Genomic DNA, 19,589 nt, shown 5'->3' with positions numbered 1-19,589 from the left:
AGATCCACCTGTCTCTGCTTCTCCAGTGCTGGGATTATAAGTATGCACTACCATGCATGGTTTTTTAAAAAAATATTTATATTTATTATTTTCATTTTATGTGTATGTGTATATTCCTGCATGTAAGTAAGTGCACCCGTGTCATGCAATGCCCATGGAGGACAGAAGAGGCTGTCAGATCCCCTGGAACTGGAGTTACAGACAGTTGTTAGCTGCCATGTGGGTACTAGGATTCGAACCTGGGTCTTCTGTAAGAACAGTCAGTGTTCTTAACTGTTGAGCCATCTCTCTAGCCCTGCATGGCTTCTTTAAAACATGGGTTCTGGGACTCAAATTCAGGTCCTCAAGCACTTTTCTGTTCAAACTATTTTCCCAGCCCTGTTGCTTCATACTTTATAAAGAAATGTACTTTACAGGCCTCTGGATCTGGTTCCTAGGTACCAGATGCCCCCAAATGCTGGCAGATTCTTCAAGACTAAACTGCTGCTTCCCACTGGAGGTGGGATAGGGGTGCTGACCTTACAGGGCACTGAGGCACCTTTTCAGTCTCTTCCACTTGTCACTGGTTTGATAGGTAGGCAGATGTGAGAAGAAAGCAGATAATTAGGTCACATGATGAAAAAAGGCATGTGTGGCTTGAGAATGTCAAAGGTCCTCTTGGGTTCTGTGTCGTTAAAGAAGGATATGTGGGGGATACATAGGAGTAAGAAGGAATGCTGGGATGTCAACCTTTGTGACCTTGATCTTTGTGACCTTCAGCTTTTTTGTGTGACCTTGGGCAAGTGTCTTCCCTTCTCAGAGTTTCAGTTTCTTCCTCTGTATTCTCCCAGATGAGTAAGGATTAGAGAAACTTAGGCAAATCACCTACTGGATTGCTAGGCACATAGAAGGCACTGGATAAATGGCTGTAATTATCTCCATTAAATGACAGCAAATGATCATGGTCAATCTTAGAGGAAGGAGAGATATGTGTGTCTTCTCCAACTCTCCTCACACAAACTCCAAGGCTTTGAAAATAAGGATTTATAATGATGATGCTGAGATGGCTTTAGCTGTGAGTGGCCTGGTTATAATAAGCTTGCCTTCCCTGGGGTAATCAAACACAATTGCAGAAGCAAAAACAGTGTGGCAGACAATTCCCGTGAAAAATCAGAGGCGTTGGAGGCTCAAGCTGTGTTCTTTGCAGAGAGGGCACATGAAGAAGGGGGCTGCACTACCAACAACGGCAGGAGTCTTTTTAAAGCACCTTTTGGAAGGTCTGCCTGCATCCCCAGGGTGGTGTCACCTAGACAGCCACCCCCTACCCCCTGGAGAACCCTAGTGTAGAAGTGGGGGACTGTACCCTTTGTGGCAAAATTAATAAAATTAAGCAGTTCACTGGGGGAACCACCTCGTGTTTCCTGTGCTCAGCGGTGGCGGCAATGAGATGATTTTACATCTTTCTTTATTAAAAAAAGTTCCCAGCTATATAAAAAATGAGCTCTATTATGGGGGAGGCACACCCGACTAACATTCTCATTCCACATGCTGCCACTGTGGGGGAGGAAGCAGAGATGTGACCACCCGACTAGAGCATCGTCTATCTAGGGCTGGGAGAGGGACCAATTAAAGCCTGGGAAACTTCTGGTCCAGTTCACACGGTGGAGAGAAACTCCTAATAGCACTAATCGCTGCCCTTTACTGAGCACCTGGGATCTGCAGTTCTGGGTGAGGTGCTTTGAATACATCATTCTGCATCTACAGAGGAAGCTCAGGCTCAGAGGAGTTGCTCAAGGCTGTACACGTAGCCCAGTGGGAATCCAACCTAGGTCAAACTTCCCATTTGGCACACTGCTCAGATGTATGGGAAGGGCTCTTTGAGAATGCAGATGGGGGCTTAGTGAGGCCACAGATGGTGGCAGGCCATGGAGAACAAAGACAGCTAGGCCTTCCGTGGGAACTAGTAGGAACCGGTTTCCACATTAGTTACAGAGTTCTTGGCTGTGGAAGTATAAGGAAAGTCTGATTTTTTGGACTGTAGTTTTTGCTATTGAATAAGTCACTTAACATCTATGTTTCTTCTGTGGATCTATTTCCTAGGGTTTATGTGCCTCTGGAATAGTCATGTACTGTCTCTAGAACTTGGTTGCCCATGTGTAAGATAGGAGCTTGGGTGAACTTTCTTGGTTGCAGGGCAGGGGATCAAGAGTCCTAAGAATTGCTGTTAGGGCACTTCTGTGGTTTTCAGAAATGATTCATTTCAGTTCAGCAGCTGCCTACTGAGTACCTGTGGTCTGCGAGGCGCTGGGCAGAAAGCCAGGCCTAGGTTACCAGCTTGCCCTTTGCCCCCTTTGCTGGCCCCTGGCTTTCTGCTTTGTTTGTAGTGCTGGGCCCTCTGCTAAGTAAGTACTCTACCACTGAGCTCCAGACCTAGCTCCCTTTAACCCCTTGCTTTCTGAAACTGGAGGGGAAGTCTGCTGGGCAGTGAGCCCTGGGCTGAGGCCTCACTCTACAGACACACGGAAGGAGGGGAACAGACAAGGCCATGTTCAGAGCTTCATATCCTGAAAAGTGCCCCAAAAGGCTAGACCTCAAGGCCACTTCTCCTTCAAACAGCATCAGCTATGGTAAGGTCTTCATGATTGTGTGTGTGTGTGTGTGTGTGTGTGTGTGTGTTTGTATGTAGCTGGGGGTGGGGTAGAGAATTGAAACAGGGTCCTTGCTATAAAATCCAGAATGGCCTTGGCTTGTAATCGTCCTGTCTCAGCCTCTGAGTGTTATGATTACAAGTATGTACTATCACACTTGATGATTTTGATAATCTAGGAAAGGTCATTTTACTTGGAAAGAGTGAAGAATGTGGCTTAGTTTCCAAGTAGTTAAAATGAACTTGGGGATGTATTAGCAATGGTAAGTACCACATGACATCAATAGCAGCCATTACTGATCTCTGTTATGTGTCAAGCTCTGTATGAGACATTGTATGTCACTTCTAATCCTTGAAGCTACTTGTAAAATTAGTTTTATCTTCAAATGAATGAAACTGAAGCTCTAACATGACTGAAATGACCAAGTTCATTCAGACAATAAAGTCAGCAGGAAATTCAGCTTAGGCCTAACTCCAAAGCCAGCCATGTTTCTACAAGTCAAAATTGAAAGGATATTCAACAACCTCTTGCTACATGTGGCTTATAGCTTTAGCTGAGGAGGCTGAGGTCTCTGAGAAAGGTTCAAGAACAGAACCTGGTTCTCCAAATTCCCTTCATCCTTCCCCCAGAGGCTACTGCTTCTAAGACTCTACTCACCCGCAGCCGGCGCCCGAAGACTGTGACCTGGCCACGAGCCTGCTCCTTGCGCTGCCGCCATTCTACCAGATTGAGGCCATTGTCGATGGGCAGTGTGACATTCCTCTTGCCCACAGTGGGGTTGACAGTGCCAGCTAGCAGGTGTGGCTCAGTCTGCAGTGCCACCTCCATGCCATTGGCCAGTAGCAGCCGCAGGGAGCCATCAGCCCCGATGTAGTAGCTGTTCCGGACTTGGTCTGAGGGAGAGGGGAGCACAGATGCTCAGAAGGATGGGGATGGAGGCTGGGGTGGGGAATCTAAATGTGTTTTCATCTAACTATAGATGAAATACATTATTACTGAAGAAAACTAAGAAATCATATGGAGACCATCCATACAACTAATACTCAAAACCATTGGAAATATTTTGTATATTTGTAGATTTCAGGATATTTCCTAAACACTTATAGATTAAAATAGTCACTATTGAGTTTTTCAATGGTCAATGTATCATATCAATGCCACTGAATATTTTTCATTAAGTACATTTCTTAATGACTCTATAGTCTCCCATTATATGGTAATATAATTAATTGAACTAAGCATCAAGTAGGCATTTAATTTGTTGCAGTTTTTTACAACTACAAATGACATTACCAATACATGTACTTTAAATATTATGCTGCGTGAAAGAAGTTAGACACAAGTGGACACATACTTTTTAGCTCATAAGTGTTTAAAATGTGTTACCTAGTACAACTGTTACAATTGTATGTGCTCAATAAATATTTGCTGGTATGTCCCAGGCTATGTCAAACTGTAAAGATAGAATTTTCCTGGGAAACTCTCACTGAATCCTCCCCACTAGAATGACATCAAATTGGACCTTCTTTCTTTCTCTGACCCATTCCTTCTTTCCATACTTTCTCACTCGCACACATGGATTCTAAAATCTGCTTCCGTGTTGCTATGCATCATTCACTGACAATCTGTATTTTGTTCCCTTTCGAAGAGTACAAAAGCCCGTGTCAATTTATCTCGTAAAGCTTCTCCTTGTTGAATGCACATATGTCCATTACTGTGGACTGTGGATGGACCAGCATGTGGGGAGGTCCATCTCACATGATCCCAGTTAATGCGGGCTGTGACTGCCCAAGGCTGTCTCTCATTAGAAGCTGCTTCTCATTATTCCCCATAGTTCAGACATAAGAGGAAACTGAAAAAGCTTCTTACAAAGACTCTACTGAGATGGCTATGAGGCTGAGAACCCGAACCCGGTACACAAAAGAGATGGGGAGTTTGGCTGTGGTTTCAGCTGGAAAACAGGTGCCATTTCCCCCCTATTCCAGGCATACTTGTCCTCTTTACATTCCAATGTTTCTGGAATTGGAATGTGTCTTTCAGTCTAGGCTTGCATTTTAAACAGTGTGGTTTTATTCCCTTCTACCTGAAAATTTGGGATTAAGTGGTTGTACATTTTAAAATTGAGGAATGTGGCACTTTGGATTTTAAAAAAGTTGTCCTGACATAAAAACTACCCAAAGCAGGTTCAGCAGTAGAAAGTGGGTGGATGAAATAATTTTTAGGAAGGGAAGAAAAGAGGCTGAAGAACATACATCTGAGCAGCCATCTGAGCTCTGCTGTCCTGGTTCAGAGTCCTAGTCAGATGGAAGCTGGTACCTTTTCTTTTGGTAGTAACAATGGGGTGTGCTCAGCCCTTCATTAAAGGTGCTAGGTGAGGAAGAAATTCCTGAGCATGTTTTCTCTTTCTTTAATAACTACTATTGTTTTTTGAGCCTTCTTTCTTTTCTTTTCTTTTTTTTTTTTTTTTTTTTTTTTTTGGTCTTTTTGAGACAGGGTTTCTCTGTAGCCCCAGCTGGCCTGGAATTCACTGTGTAGACCAGGCTGGCCTTGAGCTCACAGAGATCCTCCTGCCTCTGCCTCCCAAGTGCTGGGACTAAAGGTGTGTGCTACTACACCGGCCTCTTTATTTTTTCTTTATGAGAAAGGGTCTCCCTGTAGCCGAAGCTACATGAAATCGCTGTATGGACCAGGCTGGCTTTTATCTCACTGAGTTCTGCCTGTTTCTGCCTCCAGAGTGCTGGGATTAAAGGTGTGTACTACCATACCAGGATCTTTGAGCTTTTTGAAAAACAAACACTATGTTTGGGAATGAAAGTAGTTATATAAATATACAAACTTTGTTTTCTGGAGGTAAATCCAACTGTTTACTAATTAATGTGTAAACCCAACAAGTACTTTCTGAGCAATACTCTGTGCCTGGCCTATGCTGGTGACCTCACAAATGTTGTCTACAGAGATGTCTGAGTATCTCTTTGAGGTAGATCTTATAATGCATCCCCATTTCCCAGACCCCAAAACTCAGAGAAGAGTGATTCCCCCTAGTTCATACAGGTGGGAACTCGCACAGCGGGCACAGATGCTCCACATCCACCCAGGGACAGCTCCATACTACTCAACACTACTTCAACTTGCTTTCTTTTCCTGAAGAAGAAACCCAAGGGCTGTGGTGAGTGATGTGGTGGCAGAGACAGAGCTAGAACTAGGCCCTTGGACTCCCAGCTCAAGGTTCCTTTTACTACTAGATGTCAAGGCTTTGGGAGCGTATAAAGCCATTGGAAGAAGGGGGAAGGTCAGGCAGGGCTTTCCTAAGTGCTGCCTTCATTCCTTTTATGTTTATTAAACCCTGGGCCACCACATCCCATGAGAACAGCCGAGGAGGGGATTTACAGCAAGATTCCCTCAATAGGATTTACCTGAAGCTAAGGCCAACCCATATCTGGGATGATTTGATGTCTGCAAGGAAGGGTCTTTTTTCCCTGGAGTCCTAGCTGAGGCTTTCCTGGGTTTCTGGAAGGACTTCTCCTTGATCAAATCCCTTCCACAATTAGATGTAATTACTCTTGTCCTTTGTCTCCCCTGCACCAGCACAAGAGGAAGTCTTTTAATCTGGGAGCCATTAGAACAGCACAGTAGCGAAGTCACCTGGATTAGCAGCTAATGGATTCTCTCCCCTTTGTTCTGATGATAATGGGATGGGACAATGAAAAATTACCCGTAGCTTCTGGGAGACAATTTACCTCTGGCTGGTGTGTTTTGCAAATGAGGTGGCAGTACTGAGAGAAATCTGGCTGGATGCTTTCCTGATCTTGGGCAGCCGCTGCAGTAGTTTACTTCCTGTGTCATCTTCCTCCAAACGGGTCTTCAGCCCACGTCACAAAGTCCCCAGACCCAGCCTGGCTTACCTTGCAGCAGAGTGTAGAAAGCACCTGAGGCAGACAGGTTGGTGGTTATGGTGACATCATCCTTGCTGGACGTCTCCACCTGCACGTGCACTGAGCTGTCTGTGTCACTTCGGAAACTGCTCACCTGGCCGGTTGGGAAGGTCACATTTGTCAGACGGCCAAAGCTGTCATACCTGGAAACCAGGGGGTGACACTTAGTAACAGAACTACGATGGGGCGGAGGATAGCTGGGATTAGGCACAGTCTACCTTAGGCTGTGGTCTTGTATGCACTGGTTTTCTTTCTTGTCAGATCCATCCCCCAGTCTCCCACTTCTCTCTCATGCTTGGCATAGTTTTCTGGATATGACTCCGTCTACTGATATCCAGCAGGAATATTAGTCACATCTCTGAATCCTCTTTTCCTAGCCCATTCAGTAGAGAGGATACCCTTGCTGACCCACAGCCCAAGCTTACTGTGAGAAGCATGGGAAAGTGCCCTGCTTTCTTCCAGAATGCATCCCCATATTGGACTGCCAATGTACAAATTGGTTCCCACTTGGGACTGTGAGGGCTGCATGTCAGCGTAGTTCTGTGGACTCAGAGCACCAGGCTGAGAGTCTGGACTCATACCACCTGGATGCTGCCATCTGCCACCACTGTGACCCAGGGGTGCTGGCTCTCAATTCATCCTTGCTTCAGCATGTTTGTGACTGGCATTGAGAAGACAGGCAGGACGTGGACAAAGACATGTCTGAACAAATAAATGGATGCAGGAGTAGGCACAGAGAGAGGGGAGAGCACAGTTCATTCTCACATTGTCTGTAGGACTTGATGGAGCTGGATGCACAGTAGGTGCACGATAAACATCTGCTAAGTACACAAATCTAGAAAGAACTGCTCTCTTGCTAACTGATACTTTAGCAATCTCCCTAGGCATCTCCCCAGAGTTTTAGTCTCCAGAAAGAGGCTTTGTATCAAGGCAGACAATTGTAATTATTATTGAAGGTAGCTTGTAATGCATAATTAAATCGAGCCAGAGGAAAATACAATGAAAAGGCCCTATGCCTTCAAGATCTGGTTTTCATTTTATATGCAACGGTCAAAAACCAGTAATTTCCACTCCTCATATTTTCCATTAGAAGGACTGAATGTCTTAATTAAATGAACATCAAATAAAACAGCCAATTTATAAAATTTTTTTCTCCTAGTCATTCATTTCGATGCCTTCCAGAGCTTGAGAAATGCTCTCCACCCCCACCAAGTCTCTTGATCAATACCTGTGATTATCCCATCAGAACACAGCTCTTTCTCACTCTGGGGAGAGGACTGGATCCTCCTATCCTCTGAGACCTCAGCCCTGTGGCTGCTTCTACAGAATGCTTCTTGCTTTGCACAGACCTGCTGAGAGCTGGTGCAGTGTGGGATCAGAAAGGGCAGATCGCTGAACAATCTAGGTTCCAAGTGGCTGCCTCAAGTCCCAGTTCTATGCTTGGGCGATGCTGTCTTGGTTCTAATTGTCATGGCTTTTTGTCTGTTTTGCTTTGCTTGAGACCTAGGCTGGCCTTGAATCCACTATACAGCTGAGGATGACACTGGACCCCTAATCTCCCTGCCTCTGCTTCTTGAGTGCTAGGATTACAGGTGTATGTTACCAAGTCTGGCTTAACTGTGATGCTTTTAATTACAGAAGACCACCCAAAACAGGCATGTTTTCTTCCAGACCAATGGAAGGGTTGGCTGATACGGAAAGGTCTTTGGAGCCACATGGTCTGGGCTTATAAAGTAATGGCTAGATCCTTGATGGCAACATGCTCTGCTTTCCTCCTGACCTTCAAGCCTCACTACAATCAGTAGTAATGCAGGCAGGTTGCATAGCATAAACCTTGACAGCTCTGCTTCCTCCCCATAAATAAATACTAACACCCATCTCACAGAGACACAGTGAAGACCAGAAGAGGTGATGTATTTCCTGTGGGTGTAAACGTCTCACTAGGGCCTTCAGGACTCCCAGGGGATTGTCCTCAATATAATGCCAAGTCCTAGAGGCAGGAATAAGTGCTAGGCATTTAGCAATTGCTTATTACTGTGGATGAGGGTTGGTTGCATGACCTGACTGACTCCTTCCTGCTCTCCTTCCTGACTTTCCACTGAAACTTGCTCCTCTGAACTTCCTTTAATTCACTCTACCTGTTTTTGTCCTAAACATGCCAAGCAAGCCCAGGCCGTACTGGGGTGCTGGCCCCTTTGTAGGGAACACTCTTCCCTTCAGTGCTGGTACAGTTAGTTCCTGTTGTTATCTGTGTTTCATTTCAGATACCCTAACCCCAGTGAGGGCTTCCCTGACCACTGTTTCTGAAATAGATAGCACCCCCCATCTCTACCACATTATCCTCCTGTATTCTCTTCAGTATGTTTACTAGCCTCTCTTTTCATACTAGAATATTATTGCCATGAGGACAGGGACCCTGTCAGTATTCTCAATGCCTAGCGGAGTACTCAGCACATAGAAAGTACTGGGTAATATGTATTGGCTGAATGAATAAATGCATAAGTAAATATTGGTAATTTTTTGTTGATTTTTCAAGAGGTGATTGAGAGCAATCATCTATTTTATATCCTTTATCCTATAGGAGGAAAGGAGAGCTCACTAATATTCAGAGTACCTTTTAGGTATCAAGCATCATGTTCATAAGCATCTTTTGGGGTAGGAATTATTATTGTCATTTTGCAAATGGTGATAATAGAAGGCAGAGAGGTTAACCGACTTGCCTAAAATGACATAGCTCACAGAATACAGATTCAAAATCAGGTCTGTCCGACCTTAAAGACTGTATTCTTCTATCAAACTTTCCATAAAAATGATGCTGTTTCAAATCAAAACCTTTGTGTTCATCCCTTTGTTAAAGGGAAGATGTCCTGTTTGGAAGTCTCAAGTGGGTCAAGAAGATTGACAGGTTTCTCTTCAAGATGCTCTCCCTTTCTCCTGTTGCGGCCCACTATACAGCAAAGCCAGGCTCCTGTTGGGAGGAGGTGGTAGAGAAGGCCAGCAGATTGGCTTTCCATTATTTCCTTCCACTGACTTTCCTTCACTCCAGTTTTCCAAAGCATCTTTGCGGCATAGTGAAAGAAAACACATAAAAGATTCATAGAGCTGCTGTGAACTTGGCTTTCAGAAGAAGACCGCTAAAGGGTATCTTCACACACTGCAAGGCTTTCTTCTTCACACTTCATCCTTCATCGCTGGCCACTTGCTAAGTGCAGCAAATGAGGAAAATGCCAAACTGCCTCTGTGATACTCAACTTTTGCTGATCTTGACTCTTTGGTTGGATAATAAAGATGTGATTTTTGTGACTTGCATCTTAATTGTTCTAAATACCACTGTCACCAGCAAGGGACCTGGTCACTGTTGTGAATAATTAAGAGTTCAAAGTCAGGCATACCAGTAGTTCCCTTGGCCCTGGATCACTGTAATGGCATCACATCACTCACGAGATATTGAAAAGCATAGTCAGAGCCAGGGTGCTTTCTGGCTTAAAAAATTATTTATGGGGCTGGAAAGATGGCTCAGTGGTTAAGAACACTGGTTGTTCTTGCAGAAGACTTGGGTTCGAATCCCAGCACCCACATGGCAGCTAACAACTGTCTGTAACTCCAGTTCCAAGGGATCCAACAGTCTCTTCTGTCCTCTGCAGGCATTGCACAACACTGGTGCACTTACCTAAATGCAGGCAATACACGCATACACATAAAATAAAAATAATAAATAAAATATTTTAAAAAATGATTTAATTTAATTTTATATGTATGACTGTTTTGCCTACATGTATGTAATGCAATGCAATGCACATGGAGGCCAGAAGGTGTTGGATCCTCTGGAACTGGAGTTATGGACAGTTGTTAGGTACCATGTGGGTGCCGGGAACTGAACTGAGCAGCCTGTGTTCTTAACTGTTCAGCCATCTCTCCAGTCCCTCTACTTTCTGGCTTTTGCAGTCAAAACTTGTACTCACTATTTCCTGTAAGATTAAATTTCAACAACAAATTCTAGTCTTCAGGATTACCAAAATCTGTATGATTTACAAGGCTTAGTGCTCACTGATTTTGTCCTAAGGCTGTATACCTTGGGGGTGGGAAGGGCTAAGGATTCAAGAATCCTCGTCCTTTCCTTTACATAGAAGATGTCACAGAGCCAGTCAGTGTCCATGTTGGGTGGTCAGTTCCCTCCTAGAGCTATTCTTTGCTATTCTCTATGCTCCGAGAGTCTGGTAGCTGCAGATGACAACACTGGGCATCTCTGCTGGTTTGCTTCCCTTGGGTTAAGCCAGTGGTGGGCACTGGCAAGAGATGGAGATAAGAACACATTTTCCTTCCCTTTGTCCCTCAGTCCTCCCACAGCTGCATTAACCCATGCATACAGCTTCTCTGAGGGAGTTCCCCTCCCTGTGGCTACAGATCCACTGGCTTTCAGTGATGGTGTCCTATGCCTCCTTTAGCCTGCGTGTTAATGGCTGTTCATTCTCTGTGGATTTCAGCACCCTTTTGTGATCCCTTTATCCCTTGCCTATCCCTTCAGAATGCCTTGTTGGAAGGACATTTTTGGTGGCATAGCAGTGCACACTTTTTTTGTTTTTGCTTTTCTTTTTGCATTTCTGTCTTCTAGTTTGTATGGTTTCTGATAGGAAATTTGCTCTAATTCTTTGTTCTTCTTATAAAATGCCCACCCCCTTTTGGGAGGAGGCTGCTTTTGGCAAATTCTGTTTTTGTATTCACCATTTTGCATGATATGCTTAGAAGCTTGTGCATGTGTATATGCACCTGTGCAGGTGTATTCTCGTTTTTTTCTGAGCATTGCAGCTGTGGTCCATTATTAATTATGAATAATCTTTGGCCATCATTTGTTCAAGTATTTCTTCTATCTGCCTGTTTTCCTCTCTTTTAGAATTCTAGTTACACGTACATTAGACCATTTGATATTATCCCATAGCACTTGAGTGTCCTGCTCTGTGGGTTTAGTTTTTTCCTTCTTTGTGTTTTAGTTTGGGTAATTTCTATTGACCTGGCTCCTTTCTTTAGCTGTGTCATGCTGTCGTCAAGAGCAGTGAGCCCATCAAAGGCATTCTTCATCAAGATAACCGTGCTCTCAATTCTAGAATTTCCATTTGATTCTTTCTTCCACATCTCTGCTGAAATTATCTATCCCATCTTGTACATTGTTCACCTTTTCCATTAGAGCTGTTAATATAATTATAGTTATTTAAAATTCCCTGAAAGCTAGTTTCACCAGCTGTGAGTGTTTCAACCCATATCTGAATGGAGGTCTGATGACTGCTTTTTTGCTTTTCTTGCTCTTTTGCATGGTCAGTTTAAAAATGTGACACCCTGTATAGCTCAGTAGAGGGTGAGGTGACATGAGTTTCCTCTTGTGAGGTCCTTAGTGAGGGTGTATTAAGTAATGGCATTAGCATTTAGGCCAGCTTTAATTCGCTGTTTCTTGGTTAACCTTAGTGCATCACAGGAGTTAAGTTCCTCTAGCAATAACTTGATTAAGAAACTGGTTTGTCAGAGCTGTTATTTTTTTCTTTGCCTCGAGGCCACCCCAGCCTTAGTTTTAGGTTTGCCCTTTGTACTGTGTCTCAGAAACAGTTTCCTTCCATGCGTTAGCTCCTTTCTTACCCCTTTCTCCTTAGTTTTCGGCCTCCCACATTTGCCTTAAGCTTTTTAGGCAATTGTGGTGTGGGGGAAGCGTTCTCTATGGTCCTGACAGAGACTCAGCTGGGGACAAACATGAGTCCCTGAGCACCAGGGCTGTGGTCTCCTCGGTGTTCCTGATGCTTCTTTGGTAGGCATTCTGGGCTCATTACCTATTCCTGTTCCTTCTCAGCAGAAGTTAGTATTTTCTCCTCCCTTTCTTTTCTCATTGAGCTGAATGGATTTTCACCAGTGTCTGAGGAGGATGCCCAATTGCCCTTCTCTTTTGCTCCTTAGGGGAAACAGAGTGGCAAGGATGTGGGTAGAGCAGGCAGGTATGTGTTTTCTCTTAGCAGATGCCGTATCCTTCTACCAGGTCTATGATGAGAGACACTTCCTTACATCCTTCTCCACTCTTTTTATAATGGAGAAATCCCTATTGGGATTTGTGGGAAAAACCATTAAGAGGACATGGACTCCCCCAATTTCTGCAGCCTCTCAGTCTTTCATAAGTACACGGACTGTGCTAGCTGAACTCCTCTTTCTGGAGGCTGGCTGTGTCCATCCAGGTAATCTGGAGCTTTAAATGTGGTCCTTGTCTGCAGGTGGAGTTCCCTCCTTGGTTTTGGGCCAATTGCTTGTCTCGTGACCTCAGAGAAGGAGTTCAAGGAGAACTCAGGAATTTGTCTCTCATCTGACTTCTTTTCATTGTAAAGTTGGGAATCACGCTCTTTTTAGTTCTCAATCTCTCAAGCAAACACTGGAAGCCAAGTCTTATTATTTGAACTATGTGAACTGAACTCTATATCCTGCCAGGATCATGTAGGAGCTGGGATTTGAATCTAGCACTCTCACAACAACAGTTTTTCCTTTTTAAAATCCCTTCCCTCCCAAATCTACATTTCATTCACAAAATATTTCCCGAGCACCTGTGTACTGGCAAGCCCTAAACTTGAAAAAGAAATAAATTTGAAAACTAGTAAGGGTCTCAGTTTTTTTAAAAAAAGAGTACACCCATGTCATGCAGTGCTGCGGAGGTCAGAAGAGGGCGTCGGATTCCCCTGGAACTGGAGTTAAGGATGGTCCGTAGCTGCCATGTGGGTGCTGGGACTTGAACCCGGGTCCTCTGTAAGAGCAGTCAGTGCTCTTAACTGCTGGGCCATCTCTCCAGCCCCGGGTCTCCCAGTTTTTAATGTGAGCATAATTATAAGGAAGCACTGCAAGGCACTATGGGAGGTTAGAGCCACGTCCCCCTGTGGAACTTAGGAACTTGTTCCTCATTCCCACCCAGCAAGCCAATTTTGGTACTAGCTTTATTCTATCTGGCTTCTTCCTTCCCTCCTCCCTCCCTTCCCTTTGTCCCTCCTTCCTTCTCCCCTCTCTCTCCTTATTTTTCTTTTTGAGATGGTCTTACTACACAGTCCAGGTTGGCTTGGTACTTACTATGTAGCCCAGGCTGGCTTCAAACTTATGATCCTCCTGCCTCAGCCTCATGAATACAGAGATTACAGGTATGTATCACTATGCTTGGCTTTATCAAGCCATTTTCAGGGGTACAAAATGCAGTGTGACCTGGAGCTGAGTCTGAAAGTGACTGTACCATCTCCATGGCACCAAAGGCTATACTGCAGTCTCCTAGGAGGGTTTTAGCAGCAGACCTGAGGGCTAAGGGAAGGACAGTCACCTGGAATCTCTACAACTGTGGATTCTCTGAGACAAGTTTCTCTCAAGTATATGCTGTTTATACCAGATGTATTATTTAATCTGTTAAAAGATTGATAAGACCAGCTTAAAACTTGTTTCAGTAACAGCCCATGCCACAGGTGAACCTGGATTGTTTTTTGTTGTTCTTGTTTGTTTGTTTTAAACACTAGAACATTGGGTTTGAATCCACTAAGCTGCCTCATGATGCTAAAGGGAGAAACTTTACTTCAGCAAAAGGTTCATTGGTAAAACTCCATGCAAATCTTTGTTAAGGAATTCTGTAATAATAAACAATATCATACCCTTATTTTATTTTCCCCAGAGGGAAGAATAGAGACCCAGGGGAAAAAAAGGAACAGAGATCTAGGGAAAGGAGCCAGAGAAGGGGAGAGAGAGAGAGAGAGAGAGAGAGAGAGAGAGAGAGAGAATATGGGGGGGGTGATGACAGAAACCCAGAAAGAGTTGGACAAAGGTAAAGAGAGACAGAGATAGAAAGAGTCCGAGACCAAGAAATAACACAGAGAGAAAGAGAAACAGAGAGACAGAGACAGAGACCCAGAGAGAGGGAGTGAAGGGATCATGTATGAGAGAAGAGACAGAAACTCAGAAAAAGAGAAAGCAGAAGCCCCAATAAAAAGGATCTAGAGTCCTGGAGAAAAGCAGGACACAGACTCAGAGAGAGGGGACAGAGACTCCTCAGAGAGAAAGGGTATAAAGACCTAGAGAGAAAACCAGTATCTGGTGCAGTTACTCGGTCTCCAATCTGAGCAGGAGCACTTTGCTCGGCCCAATTTGGATACTCTCAGGACCTGACCATTTTCCTGGTTCATACCTTGAACTCTTAGACTTGACTGGATTCTATCCCTCTTGTCTGACTTTTCCACATCTATTATAACTTTTTTTTTCTGTTTCTTTGATTAGTTTTCTTGCAAACTGCTTCTGTAATTACTGACACTGCCACAATATTGTTGGAAATAATAACAACAGCAGCTGTCATTAAACTTCCTATAGTTTGTCTCATTGAAAACTTGAGTTTCAGACTACCCCTAGAAAATCAGTGCCATTTTGGTCTCTTTCATACAGGTAAGTCAGGAAGCACACAGGGCCAGTGTAGCTTGTGTTCTGTCCTATACTCACTGCAAGATTTAAAGCTTAGGATGGACTTCTGAGCCTAGTGTGTTTATAGGTTAAAAAAAATATGGATGCTAATTCCTACTGACTAGGGAGTGATCTACTGTGAGACACTTGCCAACTCATCTCTGCGTCATGTTCAGGGTTCATCTCCACTGGATGCTGTGACTATTAAATGGAGAAGAGCCTGGCACACAGTAGGATTGCAAAAAAAAAAAAAAGTGAGTTTCCTTTCAATGTTAGGGATTTTATTTTCTACCTTTGTGTCAAACAAGGATCAACGTTCCTCCTGAGTTCTGATATTAAAACCTTTTTTTCTTTTTCTTTTTTTGAGACAGGGTCTCCTTGTAGCCCCAGCTGTCCTAGAACTCACTATGTAGACCAGACTGGCCTCAAACTCACAGAGATCTGCCTGCCTCTGCCTCCCAAGTGCTGGGATTAAAGGCGTGTGCCACCACACCCAGCATTAAAACTTTTTTTTAATGCTATTTAAAAATACAGTTGTAGTATACATTGTTAGGGTTTGGAGTTGAGGTCACAAATTGGCCGATGAACTCACAAGTGCAGGTAATGTGCCACATGAGTGGCAAGTTTTCCGCTAACATGCCACTCCGGCCTATGGGTGGAGTTTGACAGCAAACTTTGCTACAAGTACAAAAAAAATTGTAACAGCCTTTTCTTCTTCATGAAACCTCAGCCATGGGAATGGAGGGGTAATATAGCCGGTCAAGTGCTTGCCTTACAGGTAGGAGGACTGAGAGGTCCATCCCCAGAACCAGATCAAAAAGCTGGGCCTGGTAGTGAGCACTTGTAATGGCGACACACACATGTACCCATGCACACACACATACTTATATATTATGCATAATAATAAAAAAATACCCCATCAACTGTGGTTATGATTTTCATTGAGGAAAGAGAGGTAGGTTAGATTTTGGAGATGGTGATAATGAAGGTGGTAGTGATGTGTTAGCATTCAGCTTGAGATGTGAGGGAGTGACCTTGGGAACTAATTTCCTGAGCAGGCTTGCTCTGACAAAGAAATCCCTGTATTGGCTAAATAATGTATAAGAGGTTTCTACCGGGCAATGGGGAAAATTGAATTATTTAGCGTATTTCCATTTCAATGAGTTAATCAAGATAATTGCTGTTTTCCTGGATCTTTGTCTTTTTTTGCAATTAACAAGGCCCTTGTTTGGAGAAAGGAATTTAGCTAGTGAACTTTGTACCTAGGGCTGTGACATTTTTTGGTGTAAGTGATATTTGAAAATCAATTATAGGTCTTCCCTCCTCCCCCTTTGGATTCTATAACTGTGAGAAACTGATGCTTGATCTAGTTTGGGAAAACCTTAGGGTTCAAGGACTCAAGTTCATTAGGGGTTAGCAAACTCAGAAGAAGGTTGGGGAGGGCAGCAGGGCAGAAGTGAAAGAGCTAAAGTTCTAGCCTCAGACAAGCTTGGATTACAATTCCTGTTCAACTGCCCTGTTCTTACTACATTACAACTGGCAAATGAGCCTCTCTCAGCCTCAGTTTCTGTTTCTGCAAAGTGAAAAATATTACCCATCATCCCTACTGCTGTGAGGATTAGCTCAATGACTCAATGATGCAGTTTCTAGCACGTAACTGATGTTCAACAAGACCAGTTCTTTGCCCAGCTCCTGCAGACCTGTCTAATGGTGACACATTCAGCAGGCTCCATTGTCTGGAACACGAAAAGATGCTTAACAAAATCTAAGTAGAAAAAGAAATGTTGCAAGGCCCATTCATTAACATTGCACTTCATATTTCTATACATCTGTGATGAGTATAATTTTACCAGGATTGTTATAAGCTGAACTTCTGCTTCTCTGACCACACCATTTTAAGAAGCCTAACTTAAATAGAGAGGAAGTGGCTACTTGAGGGGGACACTATACTGAAACAGGGACACTACAGCACCACGGTGAGGAGAGGGGCAGCAGATCTATACCTCTTAAGATACAGGAGCTAAACAATAAATGTTTCAAAATCATTTAGTTCATTTAGGGGTGAAGGGCTCTGTTTCCTCATTTCCCCACTTCTGGACATCATTTCTGTAGCATAACACAATATGCAACTGTTATTGCTCCTTATTAATTACCTTGATGCATTAAAAGAAAGGTCATATTATATCTGTATAATGTGTTTGAAAAGGGAGGCATGCAATGTACTTCATAAGAAGTTCATCCAAAATGATTACATTAAAAAAGCTCTGGAACGTCAATTCTATGGTAGATTCATCTAAGCAGAATTGGTTTTTTTGATCACCACATTTCTGATCATATGAACATGTTAGCACTTTACCACATATTTTTGGTCTACATCATGTCCCCTGGTAATCTGCGCAGGTATCCACTATATCCATTTTACAGGTGTTGAAACTGAGGCCTAGAGTAAGTTTATGGGAGAGCTGGGATTGAAGCCTAACTCCTCTTATTCCAAAGCTCATGCCTTCTCTACCATACCATTTCCTTCCTAGGGAAAATCCTTTGGCTATGAGCATGAGGAACATATTGTTGGTAGTGGGTTACATCCTAAATCCTGAATTAAAATGAAATACATCCAAAAAAATTATACTCCATCGATGAATTCATCACCAATCCTACAATGCATCTTACAGAATAGAACCACATCTTGATACTTACTCATAAAATGTTGTCCACCCATTTTCATTGCTTTTGGTTGCCAAGAGGCCAGAGTTGCCATGGTAGGTCATCATAGCCATCTCGTGTCCTTGTGTGGTCAAACTTCTGAGCACACTGTTGGTGCCCATGGTCACCCAGTATACCTGGCCATCTGGGACCACCAGCCAGAGGGGCATCCCAGTAGAGTCTCGGCGGATATTCACCATGTTGCCGTTGTTGTCTGTGATGAGTGTGATGTCGCCGTCTCCTGTGTAGGTGAAGTTGTACAGGTAGTCTCCTGTAGGCAGGCTCTGGGTGTACAGATGCTTGCCACTGGTATCAAAGAGGTACAGCTCCTGGTCAATAGGTGAAGACAGCTCATACATGTTCTGGGTGTTGAGGAAAGGCTTGTTCTTCCTGATAAAGCGAATTCGGATGTTCCCAAGGTCGGCCACATAGAGCTCCCCATCAGCACACACAGCCAGGGAAGATGGGGTATTCAGCTTTGCATCCTTGGCATAACCATCATCTCCAGAGAAACAATCACAGTTGGCATCATTTTTACAGTCACAGCCACTGGGGGCCCCAGCAACCAGTGAGATCTCACCACTTGTGGTGACCTGCCTGATGCGGTTGATCTTTTTTTCATCAGTCTCAGCAATATATAGGACTCCATTGTGTGAAACGGCCAGAGCAGTAGCTGACTCCAGGGTTGCGTGAATGGCCACCTTGCTGAGCAGGAAGTAGTCAATGCCGGGAACCTGGCAGTGCATGGGCCTTCCAGCAACAATGCGTACCTGATGGTTTTCAGAGATTTGCAGAACCACGTTGTTGTCGAGGACATAGAGAGAGTTGTCCATTGGGTTGATGGCTAAGTCTGTGGGCCACTCTAGGCGAACCTGACAATGGAGACATTGACACTCAAAGGATGGCAAAATGCCTACCGCTAGTCACCCCACGATCCCCAATACATGTATCCAAAGAAACTTTACATACAATTTGACCCATCCTTATGTAGCCTGCCATAAAGAAATAGAGCACCAAAACAAAAACAAACAAATAAACAAACAAAACAACACAAGACAGGAGTACCATCCCTTGAGCAGAGGGAAAGCATGTAATAGCTGCCATTGAGGCATCTGATGGTCTCCATCAGCCTGACAGAACCTGAAGAAGGACATGACAACAGCAAAAAGTAGTAGGCTAGCAGGGAAGACTTTGGAGTCAAACAGGCCTGGATTCCGATCCTAGCCTGTCCACTTACAACCTTGGGCAAATTACTTTGCTTCTCCGAGTTTCAATATTCACATTTGTAAGATAGAGGTGATGATCATACATCATGCCTGACCCACAGTAAATCCTCTGATGTAGAAGTGAGAGGGAAAGGCAGATGGAGACTGGGTGCTGCCATAGGAGTTGTTCAGAGAACTTATCATGAACGGCTGACATGACTCGTATATGAAGATGAGTTCCCAAATCTTCCAGTTCACAGATTAACACATGGCTAGGTTCTGGGGATATAAAGGCAAAATAAGTATGCCTCCTGTCTGATGTAGTTCTAGACCAGTATTTCTCAAGACTGTCCTCATATTCACATTATCTATGGAGATTTTAGAAAATACTGATGCTATAGTCCACTCTCCGTCAGGTAACTCAGATCCCTGATGACACTTACAATGGGCATTATTTCAGATAATTTTCTGGGTGAGTTTTTCTGGGGTTAAGAATCATACCTAGATCCTGGCCCTTAAAGGGTGATAATCAGACCATCAGTATGGGCATCTTCTTGGAGATGGTTAGAAACGCAGAATGGCAGGCTTGCCCCAAACCTACTGAATCTGTATCTGCCTCTCTAAGCAGAATCCTCAGGTGGTTTCAGTGCACACTGACATGTATGTAAGAGGCCCTGATG

At 43.9% G+C, this 19,589-nt stretch overlaps 1 protein-coding gene, 1 long non-coding RNA gene and 1 other non-coding gene across 5 annotated transcripts in view; 2 read left to right on the top strand and 1 right to left on the bottom strand.

Annotated features, from left to right (window-relative positions):
• Positions 1–19,589, bottom strand: part of Tenm4 (teneurin transmembrane protein 4) — a 775,468-nt gene that overhangs the window by 19,775 nt on the left and 736,104 nt on the right. For all 3 annotated transcript variants that reach the window (XM_017800880.2, XM_017800882.2, XM_017800881.2), the window contains 3 exons: positions 17,699–18,576; positions 6,530–6,702; positions 3,285–3,520 (listed from right to left, as the gene is read on the bottom strand). In XM_017800880.2, the coding sequence (XP_017656369.1) occupies positions 3,285–3,520; positions 6,530–6,702; positions 17,699–18,576 (1,287 nt within the window). The remainder of the gene's footprint in view (positions 1–3,284; positions 3,521–6,529; positions 6,703–17,698; positions 18,577–19,589) is intronic.
• Positions 1–19,589, top strand: part of LOC115072218 — a 114,861-nt gene that overhangs the window by 631 nt on the left and 94,641 nt on the right. The window lies entirely within an intron of this gene.
• LOC115072225 lies at positions 15,540–15,687 on the top strand. Its single transcript, XR_003851292.1, has one exon. It is a non-coding gene; the product is annotated as a small nucleolar RNA SNORA62/SNORA6 family (small nucleolar RNA).

This window comes from Nannospalax galili, unplaced genomic scaffold (assembly GCF_000622305.1).
Source record: "Nannospalax galili isolate Female #2095 unplaced genomic scaffold, S.galili_v1.0 scaffold278, whole genome shotgun sequence".
Lineage (NCBI taxonomy): Eukaryota > Metazoa > Chordata > Mammalia > Rodentia > Spalacidae > Nannospalax > Nannospalax galili.
This window is presented reverse-complemented; position numbering and strand designations above follow the sequence as displayed.